This window comes from Lactuca serriola, chromosome 6 (assembly GCF_051521515.1).
Source record: "Lactuca serriola cultivar US96UC23 chromosome 6, Lser_US96UC23_V15, whole genome shotgun sequence".
NCBI lineage: Eukaryota > Viridiplantae > Streptophyta > Magnoliopsida > Asterales > Asteraceae > Lactuca > Lactuca serriola.
Window position 1 is genome coordinate 170648891 of NC_136413.1, and position 19865 is coordinate 170668755.

Consider the following 19865-nt stretch of genomic DNA (forward strand, 5'->3'; position numbering starts at 1 on the left):
CATACTCCAACATGTCTATCATGATTCTTACTTTGCCATGTCTTGTTTACATGGGATACATATCAATTTCCATCTCTTACAAACTCTCCTTTTTCATTAACATCAACAACACATGGATCAATACATAGTCTACTTGAAACTTTTTTTTTTTAAATAACTTACACACATCCACTAATCAACTCATAAATTTACATCTTCTGTCAACAATGAAAAATGAACCTGTAACCTTTGATTGATGAACACCTATCCATCAATTCCTGATACTGTTAAATCAAACACTTTTTGGTTTATTTCCTCTATAGGTATATGTATTGAACATCTTTATGGCATGAGCATGATAGATTTTGATGCCAGCTGGTGTAAGAGCTCCATCACATTTTCTACCACTTTTTTTTTTTTAACTTTGGCTCACTTTTTCATTAATTAGTCGTTAATATATCATAGGGTATTGATAATAGGCTTGTACCTCTTTATCAACTAAAGCTCTATTTAATGAAATAATGCAAATGTAATAAACAGTGCACAATTAAGAACAATAATATCGTAAAAGCTATCTATAGAGTATATGGCTACTCATTTAACAAAACTTTTATAAAAACAAGATCCATAATTTTCTATATATCATAGTTCTCCAAATTTACCCTACACGATATTACCTTTTTGCCCCTGCGACCATCATCGTTCAAAAGACCAAATATAGTATTATGTGGACCAGAAAAGAAAATGAAAATGCCCAAGAAGCAAGAGGTCCAGTTCATCACAAACACAACAGAGAAGAATAATTTCTATTGGTCAAATTTACTAAAAAACCCAACAAACAAATTTCCAGTCACATGTTCCTCGACAAACGCAGGAAGCAGAATTATAGCAATTCTCATATGTATCGCCATACCCACCATTCATTGAAGCTCAATCTTGTGGAACACCTTCAAGTCCTTTTCTTGATCTTATTTTATTATTAATTTTATTTTATTTTTTAATTATATGAATTAGTCGCACCTTAATTGACGGAGTAGTGGTCAATCGTTAATCGATATAATAGTTTTCTTGTATGGGTCTCTCCGAGTCCTCTGTTTTGTGTGTTTGTCGTCAGAAAAATTGCGTCTTGAATCTTTTCGCAAACAAGAGCGGGTCTGCTGATACACGCAATTGAAAATCTTCAAAAAGAAGGAAAGAAATTCAATTTGTGGGATTCTTAAATCGAGTTAGCTTGTTTTTCTTGCGTTGTTCATCCCGTTAAGTCCGCTGGGTTGCGTTTTGTTTAATAATTGTTGAATCTGATTCGAGAAGGCTCCAGCTTTGCGAATCTGCTACAACTCAGATTCGAAGGAAGCGTTTTCTTGAAGGGTTTTGGTGGGTTTTTGTTGACTTTTCATCCTTTTCGAGTATTAGGTCTACTGAGATTCCAATTCCTTCAAGGGTTTTGCTGGGGTTTCCTTAATTAAGCTCGTCGCATCAATTTGGGAATTGGGAATTCCAAATTCCTAGTTTCGTTGTATCGGAGCATTAGCCATTAGGTCAGAAATTATCTGTGTTCTTGAAGTCTATCAAATGAAATGGATAGTGATGTGATTGGGGAGAATTTAAGTACAGAAAATTTCGAAGTTAGAGATGAAGAATCTTATGTTGCTAGCACTTCTAATGAGATTGAAAACCTTAGTACAAGTTCAAGTAGTTCGCCAATGAGACATACAGATGTTTCATCACCTAAAGAGATCTTTAAATCCAAGGAATTGAGTCATAGTGCTCCACCACATCCTAGAAAGGGTTTGTTCCCAAAATCTAGTATTACATTTCATACCTTTTTGCTACTTGTTTATAATTTAACTTACATAATCTTGTTTTGAATCAATCCCACAACATTTCAAACCATTTTTTTGCATTATAGTTTATGCAAAATGGTTAATCTTTCGATGCATGTCAAAATCAGTACAATCTGTCAATCATGTCTTGTCTTTCATGAGTACTATTTCACTTACATAATCTTTAATCCTTTTTGAAGCCTTGGATCATAGTTCAACAGCACCTTCAACAATACGTAGAAATCTATTCCCTGAAAACAAGGAGGCTGCATATTCAAGGTCTATGACCGAAAAATGGTGGACACAATCATGGATTCCAAGACATGAACTTAAATTAGATCGATTGTCTGAACGTGAAAAGGTAAGCATTGAATTCAAAAGTTCAAAGAAACTTGATGTTAAACCACTATACTTGAGAACAAAATCAATTATCATTTTGTAAATGTTTGTATAATTTATATTTGGGTTCTTTTTCATAATTTGTTTCAGCAAAAGCTTATTGTGGAACTTGTGAAAATTCAAAGTGATGGAACAGTGGAGGTGGATCTATCCAAGAGTGCACCAGTAGCTTCAGAGTTATTTGAGTATCAAACAATTGAAGGGTTTCATCCAGACATGGAATTCATTGTCACTGATTCCAATAAATCGATTCCTAAATTAAACATTGCAGTTCTTGTAGTTGGAACAAGAGGAGATGTTCAACCTTTTCTTGCTATGTCAAAACGACTTCAGGCATGTCTTTTTTGCAAAAAGAGAACAATTTATTCTTTTTGGAAAATGTCATTTTCTATTTTTCATTGCCAAATAACATATATTTTTTTTGTTATTTATGATAATAAAAGGTTTTATAATATATATATTTATTTGCAGGAGTTTGGTCATCATGTTAGGCTCGCAACACATGCAAACTTCCGGTCTTTTGTAGAGTCGGCTGGTGTTGACTTTTATCCTTTGGGCGGTGATCCTCGTATTTTGGCCGGATGTAAGAGGTCTTTTTCATTATACAAATTGGGCCCCACTTATATACATGAGATCATGACATGACATGTCATGTCATTGTACCGTGTGTTCTGTCATGTCATGTCATTGTACATGACATGTCTGTCATGTCTTGTTCTTACATGACATGACATAACAAGTTTTTTGGTATGACAGAACAAGTTGTAATGTCATATCATTGTTCTTGTCATTGTACTGTGTTCTGCATGTGAGAACATACATGACATGACAGAACGCATGACAATTTGTTTTGTCATGTCATTGTACTGTGTTCAGTCATGTCAGAACAAAGCATACATGACATGGCAGAACAAGTTGTCCTGTGTTCTGTCATGTCATTGTATTGTGTTCTGTCATGTCAGAACAAAACATACATGACATGACATAACAAGTTGTCATTTGTTCTGTCATGTCAATGTATTGTGTTCTGTCATTGTTCTGACATGACAGAACAAGATTTGTTCTGTCACGTCACTGTTCTGACGTGATATGTGATGTCAGAACAAGTTGTACTGTATCCTGACATGGCATTGTACTAGTACCAATATCAGTGAGACGAAAACTACAATTTTTTTGTCCCACCGAAAAAGGTGGGACATAGACCCGCACTCGATCGTTCATCTGTGCAAAAGACATAAATGCCCTCCGTATATATAAAATGTATTTCGACTTGCTTTCAATGTAATCACAATTCACAAAGCAAGATATTTTTTTGGTGTCATTAGTTTAAGACATTGTTGTATTTATTAAAAACTTCAGATATGGCAAGGAATAAAGGTCTTATTCCATCAGCACCTGGTGAAATAATCATTCAAAGAAAACAACTAAAAGCAATTATCGAATCTCTTCTTCCTGCATGCACACAACCAGATTTAAAAACGGGTCAACCTTTTCGAGCTCAAGCAATCATTGCAAATCCTCCTGCTTATGGTCACTTCATATTCATATTTTCATATTATTATTCTTTTTTCTGATTATTATAATAATATTTCGGTGTCTAAATCAATAAAATGGTGAAAATATACTTTTGACAGGACATGCACATGTTGCTGAAGCTCTTGGTGTTCCTCTTCACATGTTCTTTACAATGCCATGGACGTAAGTTTTGATTAAATTTGTATCAAATACAACATTTTTGATGGATAATAATAATAATATAATTATATTTTAGTTTTTTTAATAATAAAGAAAAAAAAAATTCTTAGTTCTTACATCTCCTTTGTATAGGCAGGCCGACATCTGAGTTTCCTTCCCCCTTAGCACGGGTCCCACAAAGTGCTGGTAATTGGGTACGTTTTTTTTTTTTTTTTTTTTTTTCGTTTCTCCAAAATAATAATAAATTTATAACTATCTAATTTTTTTTGGGTATCTAGCTTTCATATATAGTTGTAGATCTTCTAATTTGGTGGGGAATAAGAGGATATATAAACGACTTTAGAAGAAAGTTAAATCTTGCTCCAATTGCTTACTTTAGCATGTATCGAGGCTCAATTTCTCATTTCCCAACTGGGTATATGTGGAGTCCTCATGTTGTATCTAAACCTAAAGGTATATACATTATACATAATTTATAATTATAATTACGTGTTGTATTTTAGGGTATTGTTTATATGATATGAGAAGAATTGAAGATGTAATTTTGTGGGTCCCATTTACTTGTATTCAGATTGGGGTCCACTGGTTGATGTTGTTGGTTATTGCTTCTTGAATCTTGCTTCCAAGTATCAACCACCCGAAGAGTTTATTCAATGGATTGGAAAAGGATCAAGTCCGATATATATTGGATTTGGAAGCATGGTATGTCGACTAAATTTAAATAAGTACAATTTTGACTTTTGAAGTCAAAATTGAGTAATTTTTTGATATTGAATTGTTGGTTGTAATGTTGTGTAAATTATTTTGTTTATTTTTAAGCCTCTTGAAGATTCAACGAAGACTACAAATATCATTTTGGAAGCTTTAAGAAGGACAGGTCAAAGGGGGATAATTGACCGAGGTTGGGGAGATCTTGGGACTTGTAAGTTTCTTCTCAATTAAAAATTAAATTAAATTGATTGTTTTTTTTTTATTGTTGGGTAAAATTGGAATTTCAGTTCCCGAAATCCCGGATGATGTTTTTCTTCTAGTGGATTGTCCTCATGATTGGTTGTTCCCTCAATGTGCAGCTGTGGTGAGTTATATGTTAACACGAATTTTAATACTGTTCTTGTTACTGATACTGATACTGAACATGATACTGATACTGATGATACTGATAAATTGAAATTTTTTGAATTTGTAGGTTCATCATGGTGGTGCTGGAACGACTGCAACAGGATTGCGGGCCGGGGTAATATTTAAATCTTGTAACATTTTTTCTAAGAAAAAGTTCAGTAGCTAAATTAATAAACTACTAAATTAATAAAATGGTGAAAATTACAAGTTTGTTTTTTCTTAATATGTTTGTAATATGAAAATGCAGTGTCCTACAACTATTGTTCCTTTCTTTGGAGATCAATATTTTTGGGGGGATAGAATATATAATAGAGGACTGGGGCCCACTCCAATTCCAATATCTCAACTTACAGTTGAAGCACTTTCAGATGCGATAAATTTCATGCTACAACCCGAGGCAAGTAAAATTATTAGTTTTTATTTTCTATTTTTTTAGTCATAAATCAACTTTTATTTTCAAACCATTTTAAATATGTTCGTATGCAATTAATTTGCAATATATGTTATTTGATTAAAGTTTGTTTTTATAAAATAACGTGTTTTCTTTATTTGTGGTTGGATTTTAAATAGGTGAAAACTCGAGTAATGGATTTGGCAAAGCTAATAGAGAATGAAGATGGTGTTGCTAATGCAGTCAATGCATTCCACCGCCACCTGCCGCCAGATATGCCGCTGTCACCACCGCCATCTTCAAAGCGACATGATGATGATGATGGGTATGATCATGATGATCATCCGACTCTTTTACAATGGTTCTTTACTCAGATCGGATTACATTGTGGCTGTGGTTCATCTTGAAAATAGAAGACGATTTCAAATCCCCTATTTTTTTACAACTTAATTATTGATTTCTTTGGGTTTTGGGTATTTTTTAAAATTTGGTATTTCATTCAATTTGTTCATGGTTTTTGAGCACCAACGAATAAGGGTTTATCTACATATGGTGATGGTTTGTAACGAGATTTGTTTTGTTATGTTTTTCTAGGGTTGTGTCAGTTGTACATGGTGCATGGACAGTTGTACATTTGTGTAGAAATGGTTTATTTTATTCAGTTTTGTTTTTCTTTACTCTTAGTAAACAAGTTTTTTCAAATAAGTTTTTGACTACTTTGTTAAATACGATATATTTTAAACGATATATTCTTATATCAAGCTTATTATTTGGTAGTATATCTTCACTTTAGTAAAATATTTTATAGATGATAATTTTGTCTGTATTTCTCAATGTATTTTTGAAGATCATAATGTTGTCTATATGTATCAAACTTATTTGGTAGTATAATCTTGTCCAAAACTCATTGAGCTTTTATAAGATTTAAACAAAATTAAGGGTTTTTTTTTCAATAACCATCAATATTGCAGGTTTTATTTGCAAATTTGGCACAACTTTACAAAATCATCAAAACGACTTTAAAAAAAAATCGTACGTTTTACTTGTGAATAAGCAAAAAGCTTTTTGTTACTTTTTTATTTTTATTTATTTATTTATTTATTTTGTGGTAGAATTCTTTAAAGACAATTTATACGTCAAGAAAGAGCTTTCAAAATGAAGTGGTATATTGAGAAAGGTTTCAACAAAAATATGGTATACAAATGAATAAAAAATTTATTAGGTCACTCGGCCAATAAGGCCCATTTTGAAGCCTACTATTTAGTATTTCTCAAAGAAAAAACACACCCTTTTTTTTTTCGAACTCTTGTAAACACCTTACTATATTAGAATAAACTAGATTATGACCCGCGTTTAACGCGGGAGCACATAAATAAAATACAAATTTATATAGATATTATAAAATAATTATAAAAAAAGTAGGATTATTGGTATTATTGAAATGTATAGAAATTACACTAAAATAGGTAAATATGTATAGCGTTGAAGGACCTCTTTATAGACAACATTTTTTGTTTTATTAGTTCTATGACATTGCTTGCCACATATAAGTATCTTCAAACATTTTTTACTTGTGACACGGAAAACAACTATATATAGTCAACCATGCGTGAAAATGGGTCTACACAAGTATAATCCAACATTTGACAATGTACTTTCAAAATACATTGTTATTTTATGGCTATATTGCGAAATATAACTATTTATTTCAAAAAATAGCAACTTATTTATGTTCTTTCAAAATGAACCAGATAAAACCCCCCACAATATTAAATATAAAGAAACTATAACCAATAAATCTGCAACGAAGCTAATTATCTCCTCCACTTCATCTCTAATATCAGGTCTTTTTTTTCCTTAATCTAAGTTATTGTCACTATCATCGGCAATGTTAAGATTTATTGATGGCTTCTTTTTTATTTTAGGGATAATATGACAGAAATCATTTATCAGGTCCATCATTTATGTTTATATCTTCGTTTTTTTTTTTTTTTTTTTTTGTTGATTTTGATATGCCTTCTTTGGTTTACCACCATTTTTTTCAGGCTCCTTTTTTATGAAATAACATTTTTTTTTGTGAAATTCGTTCTCTGGTTTTGAGTATGTGCAGGTACATTGATTTTTTTGAAGTAAAGAAAGTAAGGTTTTTGTTCGATGTTGGTTCCTAGGTTTGGTTCTTATTTTTTTGTGATTTCTCATAATCCATTGTGTTTTATTTTCCATCTTTATCTACAATCTTTATGTATAAAACACTTTATCCATATAGTCCTTCACTACAGGGTTTAATGAAGGAAAAAAGAAACACCCCCTTAGTTTTATTTACTTTGCAGATTATCGAGCCTCCATGCAAAGCTTACAACATAATGAAAAAAAAACAAAAAACTCTTATGAGGTAAATGCCAGTTACGATTCTACCCCTTTTCCTCTTGTAACAATTATCTCAATTCAAAACATCTGTTTTTGTGTTTCAACATATTATTGATAGCATGAAAGATCCAAGCATTGTTGCATTTTGGTTATTCAAAATACCTCAAATTATGGGAGGATTTAAATATGATGATGAGATCAAACATAAAATATGGTGGTAATACAAGGTTCTTCTTCTTCTTTATTATTTATTTACTTATTTTTTAATTCAACTTTATTACGAAAGTAAATAACTTCTTTTGTTGATATTAGTGTTTCTTATTTAGAAAAATATGTGATTTGATCAACTTCGTGATGCTATAGCAATGAGAAAACTTGGATGAGTAGGAAGTGAGATAAATTTATAATTTATTAACTTCAATGAGAAATTAATTAATTACAAATTTGTTATTGAATTTGAAATACAACAAGGATTATATCAATGGATCATGAACATGCAAGAAATGATCCAGTTGTAGTAAAGAACATTCCTTACTATAAAGCAAAGTGCAAGTTAGAGGCAGAAGTGACGAAGCTCAGTCCACCACCATGACCTCAAAACTGAGGGGGGGGGGGGGGGGGGAGGATCAGTATAAGCAAAAGTTTTTTCATTTATCTTTAGTAATTTACATATTTGGTCCTTGTATTTAGTTGATTTTTTTCGTTTTGGTCCCTAAAAGAATGAGGTTGTAGTTTTTGGACCTTGTTTCACTGTTTCATAAAACTTTTATGATTGTCTAAGTTAACAGCCTAACTATTAGTTTTTTTTTTTAAATGACCATTTTGCCTTTGAACCAAAACTAAAAAGCATATAGCATAACAACAAAATTTATATTTTTCTTTTTTTTTTTTATCTTTTTTTTTTACTTAAGTTTAGAGTAGATTACATTTTTGGTCCTTGAGTATACCTGATTTTTTTTTTCTAGAAGGTTCTGAGGGGCGTTTTTTGGTATTTCAGGGTCAAATGTTGACTCTAGTTGAGTACACACTTCTGTTATATCGTGCATTCTTACCTGCCCATGTATGGTACCAATTCTTTTTGAACACAGAATATGGGAGCCTATTTTCATCTTTCACAATATGACTATATTTAACTTTAAATCTCACATCAATTGTTAAGAAAGTATATTTCTTATTCTTATTTTGTTACTACCGGAGACATAAGAAAACTTTCTAATGAGGGCGTTCATGTCTTTTGTACAACCCGTCTGTTATATTATGTCATGTCATCTCTTTTCTTATCAATTGATTTTTTACAAAGGTATACACACACATGTAACATCATAATTTCATTTTATATAACATCCAATTTTAACATTGAGTTTACTGTTCCCGAAAATAGGATCATAGTTACCGATTAAAAAGATGGAACCAAGAACCAAGCACGACATCAATTTTTTTTTTTTCAAAAACAACATTATACATCCAAATTATAAGTATTCAATAAAGAACCATACGAATGAGTAAAAACATATAAATTCGAAAACAATATCAAACTTACAGATTAAAAAGATTTAAGGAAGAAGTACATACATTTATTCAACTAATTAGACTGATGGGAAGGTTGAAGTTTTTTTTGCATTTGTTTTCTGCGGAGGAATTATGACATAATGTTTGTGTAAATCGATTATTAAAAAGGTTTGAAATATATATACAAGTAAATATGATGAAAATTAGCAGATAATCAATTGAAATCCTATTTAAACTTAAAATAGAAGATATCATGCTTGAAAATGTATTGGTTCATAATAATATCGGAAACTTTTGAAATTTGAAATTAATAGTTTCCGAGATTTTAACATATAATATATTTGGAAATCAATTTTGAATGGAAATAGAGCTTAAATTTAAGGTTTACATTAATAAGGAACCAATTTTGTAGTTGTAAGTTTGGAAATAATTCAAGTATCATTTTCATTCAATTCCTACATTTAATTTCCTAATATAACGTGTTGACTTCTTGTTTGATCAAGGTGACGTAAGCAAATTGATCTAAGGGTGTAAAACATATAAAGAAAACACAATCAACGGTTCAGATTGTTTTAAATGATGTCATAAGGTTTCTCTTTTAATAATATTTAAAGATTATATTTCTCTACATATATTTGGTTTTACGAGTATACATGATAATAATAATGATTTTTTTTCATCCATTTGTCCATTATAAACCTTGGTGATTCCTTCTATAAAATAAATAAAACAATTAAAATCGTCTTTTACACAAATACCTTATACTAGTTAAGTTCAAATGACATGGACTCTAATAGAAACCCTAACCCATGGTATGTAATCTTGACAAAATTAGTCGGTAGCTTCTATATAGATAGCAAGATGCTGAAGGTTGTAGCTTCTGTATGGGCATAATTGTTCGGAAAATATAGCCTTAAGCTTTTGAAAGGTGTTAAATGATATAAATCATAAAAGCTAGAAGCTATCTGGAATAAACTTTTAGTTCATGAGTTTTTTGTTTAAAATAAAAGTTTTAAGGTTATTCTCAGGAACACAACTTTTTCTTTAAATCATTTTTTTGTTATAAGCTACAACTTTTTCAAAAACATCATGTTAAGACCAATGGGCGAGGCAACATGAAACCGTTACAAACACAATTTACCTTTTTTTTTACATACACGTTCAACTTCAATAAAATATCATGTACAATAATACTTTCATAATATATATAGATCACATATACAACATCTAAATTCTTCTTATATACATATCATATACATGTCTATGACTTCTTGTATATTTTGATGTCTCTCCACCTCGATTCCATATATCGACTCGTGTCACTCGGTGCACCATAAACACCACACTTAAAATACAAGTCTCCGGGACCTTCATCATGTGATTCAAACTTCTTCACGTCATTGATGTAAACCATTATTTTTCCTTCATCAACATTGTGAATTAAATTCACCTTGAACCATTTATCATATAAATTAGTAGCAATTACTTCCCCATTGTAATACCTCATGTCTCCATTATAGATCCTTAGTAATATTGTTGTGTTACCTTCGGCTGCACCATGGATTTGCACAATCGTAGCACCCGAAGTTCCATGTGGTATGAATGCATAGCCTTCGAATTGCCAAATCCCCGAAGTGTAGTCTGGCTGCATAGTAAAACATCAAAAACCCGTATTAGCAACAACTTTATTCCACTATAAATATAATACAGGTAAAAAAAATTCAACTACGAATCACTTTTGTTATCCAATTTGTCACGGGAAAATCACAAAAATAGCAAAAGGGGGGAAGAGTTTTTACAAAATTACCATCTTTTTAATAAGATGACTGCGAAATTGTTCTTTTAATGACATAACAAGTATAAAATAAGCAAATTCATTGGAAATTTATGTGTTTTACAAAGATATGAAGAATTTCACAATAATATGATTTTTTATTTTGTGTTCTATTGTGAAATTGATAGTTTTATTTACAAAGAATGTCGTATAATCTTATATGAATGATACCTTTCAATAAAATTTTCAAGCGTTTTTTAAACCAAAAAGTTCTTTAAAGTTGAAAAAACTATCGAAGGAGCTTCTCAAACCAAAAAGTTTTCAAAGAACTTGTTAATTAACAAATATTTACCAAGAGTTTTTTCACTGATCAAGCGAGTGTCATATGTTTTCAACCAATTATAAATAGACAATTTATTGTGGGTTTTATTGTTTGTAAATTGAAGAGCTCACTTATTCCAAATATAAAAGAGAGTTTTTCCAATTGTTATTTATGAAAAAGCCATTCTAGTTTGAATGCTCTAAGGATTTTAATAAAAAAAATCTTTGGTTATATGACATGTATTGATTACTTGTACCGTACAAGCAAACAATGCATATCCTTCATATCCCATGTTAGAAAAATTTGATTAAAAAAAGCTTACTTTTATTTGAACTTCGGTTCTGGGTCGTGTGTTGCTTCCACGCTCGAATGGCTTATCGTTTGAATAGACCCAAAACCGACGAATACCGTTATGGAAACTGTATCTGTCTGTGAGTGGGACGTTGTACGGTTTCTGGTATATGAAGCTACTTGGTGTCAAGGGGACATTGGTAAACCCTTGTGTGGGATCAATAGCAAACACCTTTAAACCATCATTTAGTAAACTCAAATGTACAACTAAGAGAAGCAGGCTGCAACCACAAACTCTCTTCATTTTCTCTCTAGGGTTTGCTTGATGTACAAGTGTTGTTGATACATAGGGCAAAGTTAATCATGGTTTATAGGAGGACAGGGAGAGAAAGGTGAATTGTTTTTATGGGTATTGTACAAAAGTAGGGCAAGAGAATTTGAAGGTTGTTTGGTCTGATTCTTCCTTTTGTTTGGTCTGATTCTTCCTTTTGTTTTATTTCAATGATTATTTCTGTATAAAATAATATTTGAAATACAAAGTAATTTATGTTAACAATAACTAATCATATGTGTAATTTATAGAAAAAAAAAATAAGAAACAGTAACGCAATTTAAAAAGCCGATATTATAAAATAACAGTTAAATTATGAAAAATATAATAAATTTAGAAAAAGTATACATGCATACATATATACAAACACATCATATCATATCTATTGTAATTAACTATTGGCATTATATTTTGATAATAAATTAATAATGTACTAAAAATGGAGAAAATCACAAAAATCATATGTAATATAACAAAATATGTAATATACCAAAGGATTTTGGCCTACCGACATCAAATGTTGTTGCCTAGTTGGATTGTTGCTCCCCAACCAAATATTGAAGTTCAAGTCTTGCTGAAGACAATAGATGTAGATTTCGGAATAGGATGGTCGGTATGTAACAGTTCAAAAAAAATGTTATATAACAAAATAAAAATCTTAATAAATGTTATCACAAAACCATCACACTCCTAAAAAAAATGAATCACCAACAACATTTTTTTGTTTTTTTAAGATCGAGTGACCATGGATAAAAAAGCTCTTAAAATCGTTTGAAATCTTTGGTATTATTGTTGGGTAATGCTGAAATTTGATATGATTAACTAAATCGTTGAAAAATCTTTGATTTTTTTTTGGCTTGATTACACACTAGTAGTGTACCCAACTATAAGATCTTGAACTCGGAGTCCGGGCTAAGGCGCAAACTTTTCTAGCATGAACATATTACCGTGTCTCACCCACTATATGAAACAAGCACATCAGACAAAACCTTCAAAAGAGACAGTGTATCTTTAGATAATATGTAGACCTTATCTCCCATAAAAAAACCACTATAAATACTACCCTCATGGGAAGGTATAAGCAACATCATGCTCTCTCAACTCTCGTAATATTTTGAGTAATCACCCTCTAACTTGGGTGTCGAAGTGTAATAATGTATCCATCTTGGATTACGATCGACCATAGCCTCTCATTTGTGATCAACAGGTTAGGAGAATCATGTAGACACATCATCCTTTATACTCAACTATCCATTAGATACCCTCTCCCGGACACAATTGCTACACACATCTCCACAATGTCTTTGATAACAGTAGTTTGCATCAAACATTATAATCTTTCACTTGTTTAGATTTGTACAGATAATTATTGTTATACATCATGTAGACAATTTAGTTTTGACTGAATTATTTCATATATATTCTTGATAAACATTAAAATATGATGATATCCAGATAGCACAAATTTGACTTATTGAGCCGGGTACGAATCAACTTTTTATATTACAACAGGCTATTAATGGTGACCATGTTCTTCAGAGTCATAATTTTTGTTTTGTTTTGTTTTTTTTTATTTATTTTATTTTATGAAGTTTTAGTTTTGAAACACATTTATTATTAGCATGCAGGTAATATGTTAATCAATAATCAAATCGAAAAAACAAGTTAACCAAAATCATATTTTTCGTTTAGATTTAGGTTTAAAAAGTTAATGAACCATTCTTCTCGGTTAACCATCCGTAATGCAATTTTAGTTTGGTTAATCATCTATGAATGTCCCTTGATAGAACTATCGAACTTAGAAATGCCCAACATCCTTTTATGTCATTTAGTTATGTTATGTCTCGCTTAATACGAAAGTGTGTCTCGCTTAATATGAGAGTGTAAATGTAACCCATTTTACAATGTATAAGTTGCTTATAAATTTAAATTACGATCACATGATTTAATTAGCCGATACTTTAATTTAATAATACATACTTACCAAATTCTTATAAAATTAATGAATTAAGAATGTATATAATTATGTCATTGATTATATAAAGTATAAACCAAGTAATTATTAATAAATCTATGCCCCTAATCGGAATGGATAAATGGTTCGATTATATAAAGTACAAACCAATTATTTGAATATGATATATACATGTCATTTGTAATGTAGATATAAAGCTTACATATATCTAGCATAATTAAACATATATTCATATCTTATCATATATGATTTACTTTATTCATATATATAAATACATATCGCACAATAATTATGTCACTTCGTAATACATATCGCACAATAACTATGTCACTTCGTATATCCCCATTGCTTTTCGTCGACCGAACACTTATGTGTATTCAAAGTTTTTTGACAACTCAGCATATAAAATCAAAGTGAAGTAAGAAGAAAACCATAAAACAAATTACGAAATCCATATGTATATAAGCAATTTTAGGGAGTCAAAAAAGCATACGGAGAAGGATTATAATCGAGATGAGTTCTTGTTGCCAATAGTTAAATGATGGTATCAATATGTTGACCCACTTCAAATGAGGTTGCTTTGTTTATTTCATATTAAATTGAAATAATAGAAATTTGTATAAAATTAAGAGTTATGTATGAAAATTTATTAAATGTAAGTTATGTTGGGATACTCTTTAGCATGATAAAAAGTAGAAATGTTAACGGGGGCAAACAAGACGGGAAGTGCATCCCTTGCTCCCATCCCTGAAATTTCCCTGTTCCTCCGCTCTCAAATTTATTTTGGGCTGCATTTTTTAGGCTAAAAGAGATTGTTTGAGCTAAAAGAAACTATTTATAGATAACAAATATTTATTTATAGAAAAATTTTACGTGTTAAAAACAAAAAAACAAAAGTTATGGTATTTTAAAACATTATACTAACAACTTAAAAACATGTTTTCTGTTGCCTCCGCCTCCATCCCCATCCCTTAATTTTTTTTAATAAATACCACCAAACAGGACCCTTGTCTCATCGAACTTTTTGACATCCCTAATAAAAAGAGTGTCTAGGATGTTTAGATAGCCAATGAAAGATGAATGCCATAAAATTAACTAGTTAACGAATGACGTGAAACAATTTTTTTTTTTTAATAATTATCGGAATTTCATGTATGAGAAAATTAGGATTAGAAACATCCAAAATCTCCATCAAAGTTTCATATAATCAGCTATGGAGAAAACTGATGATGAAGTGATGTTTTAAAGATGTGGTAATAATTAAAACTTCATTGAGCCATTTAGAAAAACCATAAATTTTAGATTTGACTCAACCTCCAAACCCTAGATAATGGAAATGAAAGAATTATGAGAGAAAACTATATTAACTCACTAGAAGATAGAGATACAATGATTAGTTGTTCAGTACTTCAACTTATCAAATCCACCATTCAAGAATGAAATTACCATTTCTAGAGCTCCAAGCTCTCGTTAAATTCAATTGAATGAAAACGAGTGAAATGGAAAAAGAGTTGGATTATATTTATACTAGGTGTGAGATCCATGTATTACAAGAGTTTATTTAATATATATATATATATATATATATATATATATATATATATATATATATATATATATATATATATATGAAATTTTAACAATTTGAAAAGTTTGAATTTGTAAGAAAAATGAGAATTTTTTTGAATTATTAAAATTAATGAGGCTTTAATGTATTGAATACATTACATATATACACCATTTTTAATAAATTCCTTACATATATATTACCTTACACATTAAATGTGGAATTTTAATTTAATAAAATGAAAAATACAATAAAATAACAAGTGGAAAACAGAAAATTTAAAAATTCTACAAAATGTCATGTGTCCAAATAAATGAGAAGATGACATGTGGCAAAAAAATCTTCATTTATTAAAGTAGATACTTATACATATTAAACTACTAGCTATGAAACCCGTATATTATACAAGTTGATTATAACAAAATGTTTAATTAGGGCTGGCAATTCTCGACACGACACGCGACACGACCCGCGACACGACACGAAATAAATGGGTTTGGGTTGAGTTTTTCAACCCGCCAACACGCTAACCCGCCAACCCGCCAACCTGTTTATTAAACGGGTCATATATGGGTTTCTCAAAAAATAAACGGGTTAACCCACCAACCCGTTTATATTCTTAATAAAAAAAATTATTTTATTTTTAAATTTATTTATGTATCAAGTATGAATATTTAATAAGTATTATATAATATATACCATTGATTCATAGACCATTTGACTGTTTTGACATTTTGACTCGTGGTGGATGGTCTAAGGTCGTAAGTCGTAACCTATTAGGCTAAGTCTGTAACATGTTTCTATGAATGTTTTTCATTTTTATTTGGATGTTTAAGACTTAAATGTCTAAAATTCGGACCCACGAACCAAAATCTGACCCACAAACCAGCCAACCTGTAAACCCGTATAAATAAATGGGTTGGCGGGTCATATATGGGTTTATGTTCCAAACCCGCCAACACGTGACCCGCCAACCCGTGACCTGTATATTTAAATGGGTCGTGTTTGGGTTGGCATATTTTGACCCGCCAACCCGCCAACCCGCGACACGCCAACCCGAACACGACACGATTGCCAGGCCTATGTTTAATACGAATGATTAAACGGGAAGTTTATATGAATTTGAAATTTGAAATAAATGAAAATTATAAGAAAAAAAAACATGCCAAAAGAAATTTAAAATTAAGTGTTTAGTTGTCAGACCTGTTACTAAACGAGTTAATTATAACAAAATATTAAATATGAATGTTTAAACTTTAAATTTATTTAAAATTATTATAGTCTTTATGGGATGTTTAATTTACTAAACTAAATTAATAATATATTAAAAAATAAAAAATAAAATAAATAACAAATAAAAAATAAATATTTCAAAATAATAACAAAATAAAATATTACAAATTGAATGAAAAAACAATATCAACAAAACAGATCTTTATTTATTAATTTATTAGTATAGATAACCCCATTTTAAATCTCTCATTTTAATCTTCAAGCCACAAGACTTTTAATGTAAATATATAATCTAGACCTTTATTAACTTATCTACTTATCTTCTTTTAATTCTATTACTTTGTAAATTATTTATTTATTTTATTTTATTTTCAAAAAAATAATAATTTCATCAAAATGCAAAAACTAGGCTCCACTTGAAGATGTTATAATTATCCATCACTTATGGTGCATGGTATATACTTCTTCGAATCCACTCAACATACTTATCACATTAACTCCACATCAACTCTAAGCTTTATGTCATCTCTCATATTTTTTATAGCTTTTCCAGCCCACTACATATTGAAACTCATATTTCCTATCTTTTTCAACTCATTCAACCTATTTGTAAAAAAAAACACAATTAAAGAAAAAAACACAATTAGAATCCTAAAATGATAATTTAAATTAACTAGCAAAGTAATATCAGATTAGTAGTTCATCAATCTTTATACGATCTCTTTGGATTGTGTTTCTTGTATAAATATTGCTTGAGTTGACATTATTCTGAAACAAAACATGTGCAGTACGAGATAATACAACTACCAAATTAGTGTTGGCAGGTCCATTGTCGGATGAAGATGAACTGTTTACGATGCTTTTCATTACTATTTTTCGGATGTTTTGAATTCATTTTGTTAAAAGGTCAGAGAAAAAGAGTGTAAGTAAAGAATGTTGGAATGAAATTAAGAGAAAATAAAATGAAATTGAGATAGAGTGAAATTGAATTTGATTGAGGGTTTGATGGGTATATATAGGTAAAAAAATTAGAAAAATTATTTTCTTTGACCTGTCAACGTCAAAGAATGGGAAATAAAAGAAAATTCCAGCAAAAGCCAGCCAAAGTCACGAGTTTAACAACCCGTAAATTGCTTCATCCTCGGGACCGATTTATGGTCGAATCAAACCATCGGTGGTACCGCCAACCCAAATCTTGAAGCCGTTGTTAACACCCTCGACCCTTAGGAATAATTTTGTCCTCAGAATCATTAGGGAAGCTAAAGGTAATCATTTTTCTAGCTTAGATAAAATAAATACAAAATTACATAAATGGTCAATTTGGTTTACTAAAGGTCACATACTCAACCATTGCTATTTTTTTTATAAACATGGTCCATGTGGTTTCCGAAACTTGCGTGAATGATCATTTTTGCTAAAACCGTTAGTTTTCGTCCATTAGTGTGAGGGTAATTTTGTCTTTTCACGTAGCAGGGACTGAGTTTGTGACCATGGGTATAATAAATGACCATTTATGTAATTTCTTCTATATTTTATGTTTATAAGTTTGTGGCTTGTCCACCCTTTTATTTTTTAAATGTCACTTTGACCCCTTCAATTTGAACTTTGTAAAATGTTATTTTCACCCCACGATTTTTTAAACTTTCGTATTTTTCTCTCGTAGTATAATTTGATTTTAACAACCCGATGATGAGGTATTTTCAATTTTAACCCTAAGCTTATTTGCATTTTAGCCCTTGTGTACGAGAAGTGTTGTAAGATGGCCTATAGTGGCATTTTTGTAAATTATGGGCGGAGCTCACGTACGCTAGGCATACATAGCATATGTTGGGCGTACGTGCCAGAACCTCATCCTTAATTTTTAGGGTTTGGACCCTATTTAGGTATCCTTAAGTCCTCAACCTTCCTTCTTTCATTAGCATCCAACCCACTTTATCCCCAAGAAAACCCTAATCCATTTTAGAGCACTCTTGAGCATTTTGTGTGTGTTTTGGTAACCTTGAAGGAGAAAAGAAGAAGAGAATATCACATTGGAGGAGTAGAACTCTTTAGATCCATAATAACATCATCATTTGGCATCATTTGGAGGTAAAAAGCTCTAAACTTGATTTAGAGTTTTTTAGATCTTGTTTAGTTATGAAATGGTGTTCTTTTGGTGTAACACCATGTTTCGAGTCGTTCCATAATTTGGGGCCGTAACCCGAAGATCAAGTATCATAAGGCTTCGAGCTTTAGGAAAGAGAGGTTTAGACCCATTTGGATGTGGGTAATGTAGATTATGTGATCCAAAAGTTTGGTTTGTGCTTTTGAGTTAAAGGGTAAAATGGGAAAAGTAGTGTTTCAGAATTCTCTTATAAATTAAGGGTTTTAGTTCGATGTATTTTAAATCAAAAGTAGTTAGATAGGGTTGTAGATCTCCTCAATACCTTTTCGTAGATACAAAGATCGTCGAAAACGGAGTTGGAATGAAGAAGTTATGACCATTATAAGTTAGGAAGGTTTTGGACTTAGTCTAGTACATTGGGCGTACAAGAAGTACGTTGGGTGTACTAAGGCATCCTTGGTACATTGGGCGTACGCAATCAGTGCCCAAACCCTATTTTCGTGGTTTGAGCCTTATTTACCTCCTTAACTTCCCCAACCCCATTTCATTCTCAGCCTCCACCTCTCCAACACCCTCCCTTTCAAAACCTAACCCTAGTTTGAGCCTTTTGAGCAAAAGAAGGTGTTCTTGAGTGCTTTGGAGTGTTCTTGGTGCGTCTTGGAGAAGAATGATCTCTTTGGAGAAGTGTTGGATGCATTGGAACTTGTAGATCAAGACTTTGTTCACTTTGATCTTTCTTATTGAGGTATAAAGCTTGAATCTTAGTCATAGTCTTTCACTACATCCAACCACCTCCTCTGTCTCATATTCAGGTTGGGCTGATCCATAGGGTACTTCAGGCTCTTATGGTCTGTGTATATGGTACATCGGACACCATAAAGATAGTGGCACCAAATCTTTTGGGCGAATACCACCGCCCCCAGCTCCAAATCATGGGTGGGATACCTCGGCTCGTGAGGCTTCATCTGCCTCGACGCATATGCTAT

At 31.1% G+C, this 19865-nt stretch overlaps 2 protein-coding genes across 2 annotated transcripts; one reads left to right on the plus strand and one right to left on the minus strand.

Moving 5' to 3' along the window:
* The first annotated feature begins 715 nt into the window (after positions 1-715).
* On the plus strand, positions 716-6083 carry LOC145057352 (sterol 3-beta-glucosyltransferase UGT80B1-like). The gene is made up of 14 exons (XM_079005168.1): positions 716-1767; positions 2003-2163; positions 2292-2534; positions 2673-2784; positions 3561-3731; positions 3836-3899; positions 4033-4090; positions 4175-4349; positions 4468-4598; positions 4716-4818; positions 4895-4971; positions 5083-5130; positions 5263-5412; positions 5586-6083. The coding sequence occupies exons 1-14, from the start codon at positions 1557-1559 to the stop codon at positions 5811-5813; spliced, it is 1932 nt and encodes a 643-aa protein (XP_078861294.1). The 5' UTR covers positions 716-1556; the 3' UTR covers positions 5814-6083.
* Positions 6084-10543: 4460 nt separating this feature from the next.
* Positions 10544-11973, minus strand: LOC145060405 (citrate-binding protein-like). The gene is made up of 2 exons (XM_079008078.1): positions 11701-11973; positions 10544-10927 (listed from the first exon to the last, which is right to left on the minus strand). Exons 1-2 carry the CDS (start codon positions 11971-11973, stop codon positions 10544-10546), a joined length of 657 nt encoding a protein of 218 aa, XP_078864204.1.
* Between the last annotated feature and the right edge of the window lie 7892 nt (positions 11974-19865).

Coding starts and splice junctions, on each gene's coding strand:
- LOC145060405 (XM_079008078.1), bottom strand. CDS start 11,973: ATGAAGAGAGTTTGTGGTTGCAGCCTGCTTCTCTTAGTTGTACATTTG. Junction 10,928..11,700: donor GAACCGAAGTTCAAATAAAA/GTAAGCTTTTTT, acceptor TTTACTATGCAG/CCAGACTACACTTCGGGGAT.
- LOC145057352 (XM_079005168.1), top strand. CDS start 1,557: ATGGATAGTGATGTGATTGGGGAGAATTTAAGTACAGAAAATTTCGAA. Junction 3,900..4,032: donor TTCTTTACAATGCCATGGAC/GTAAGTTTTGAT, acceptor TTGTATAGGCAG/GCCGACATCTGAGTTTCCTT. Junction 5,131..5,262: donor CAACAGGATTGCGGGCCGGG/GTAATATTTAAA, acceptor ATGAAAATGCAG/TGTCCTACAACTATTGTTCC.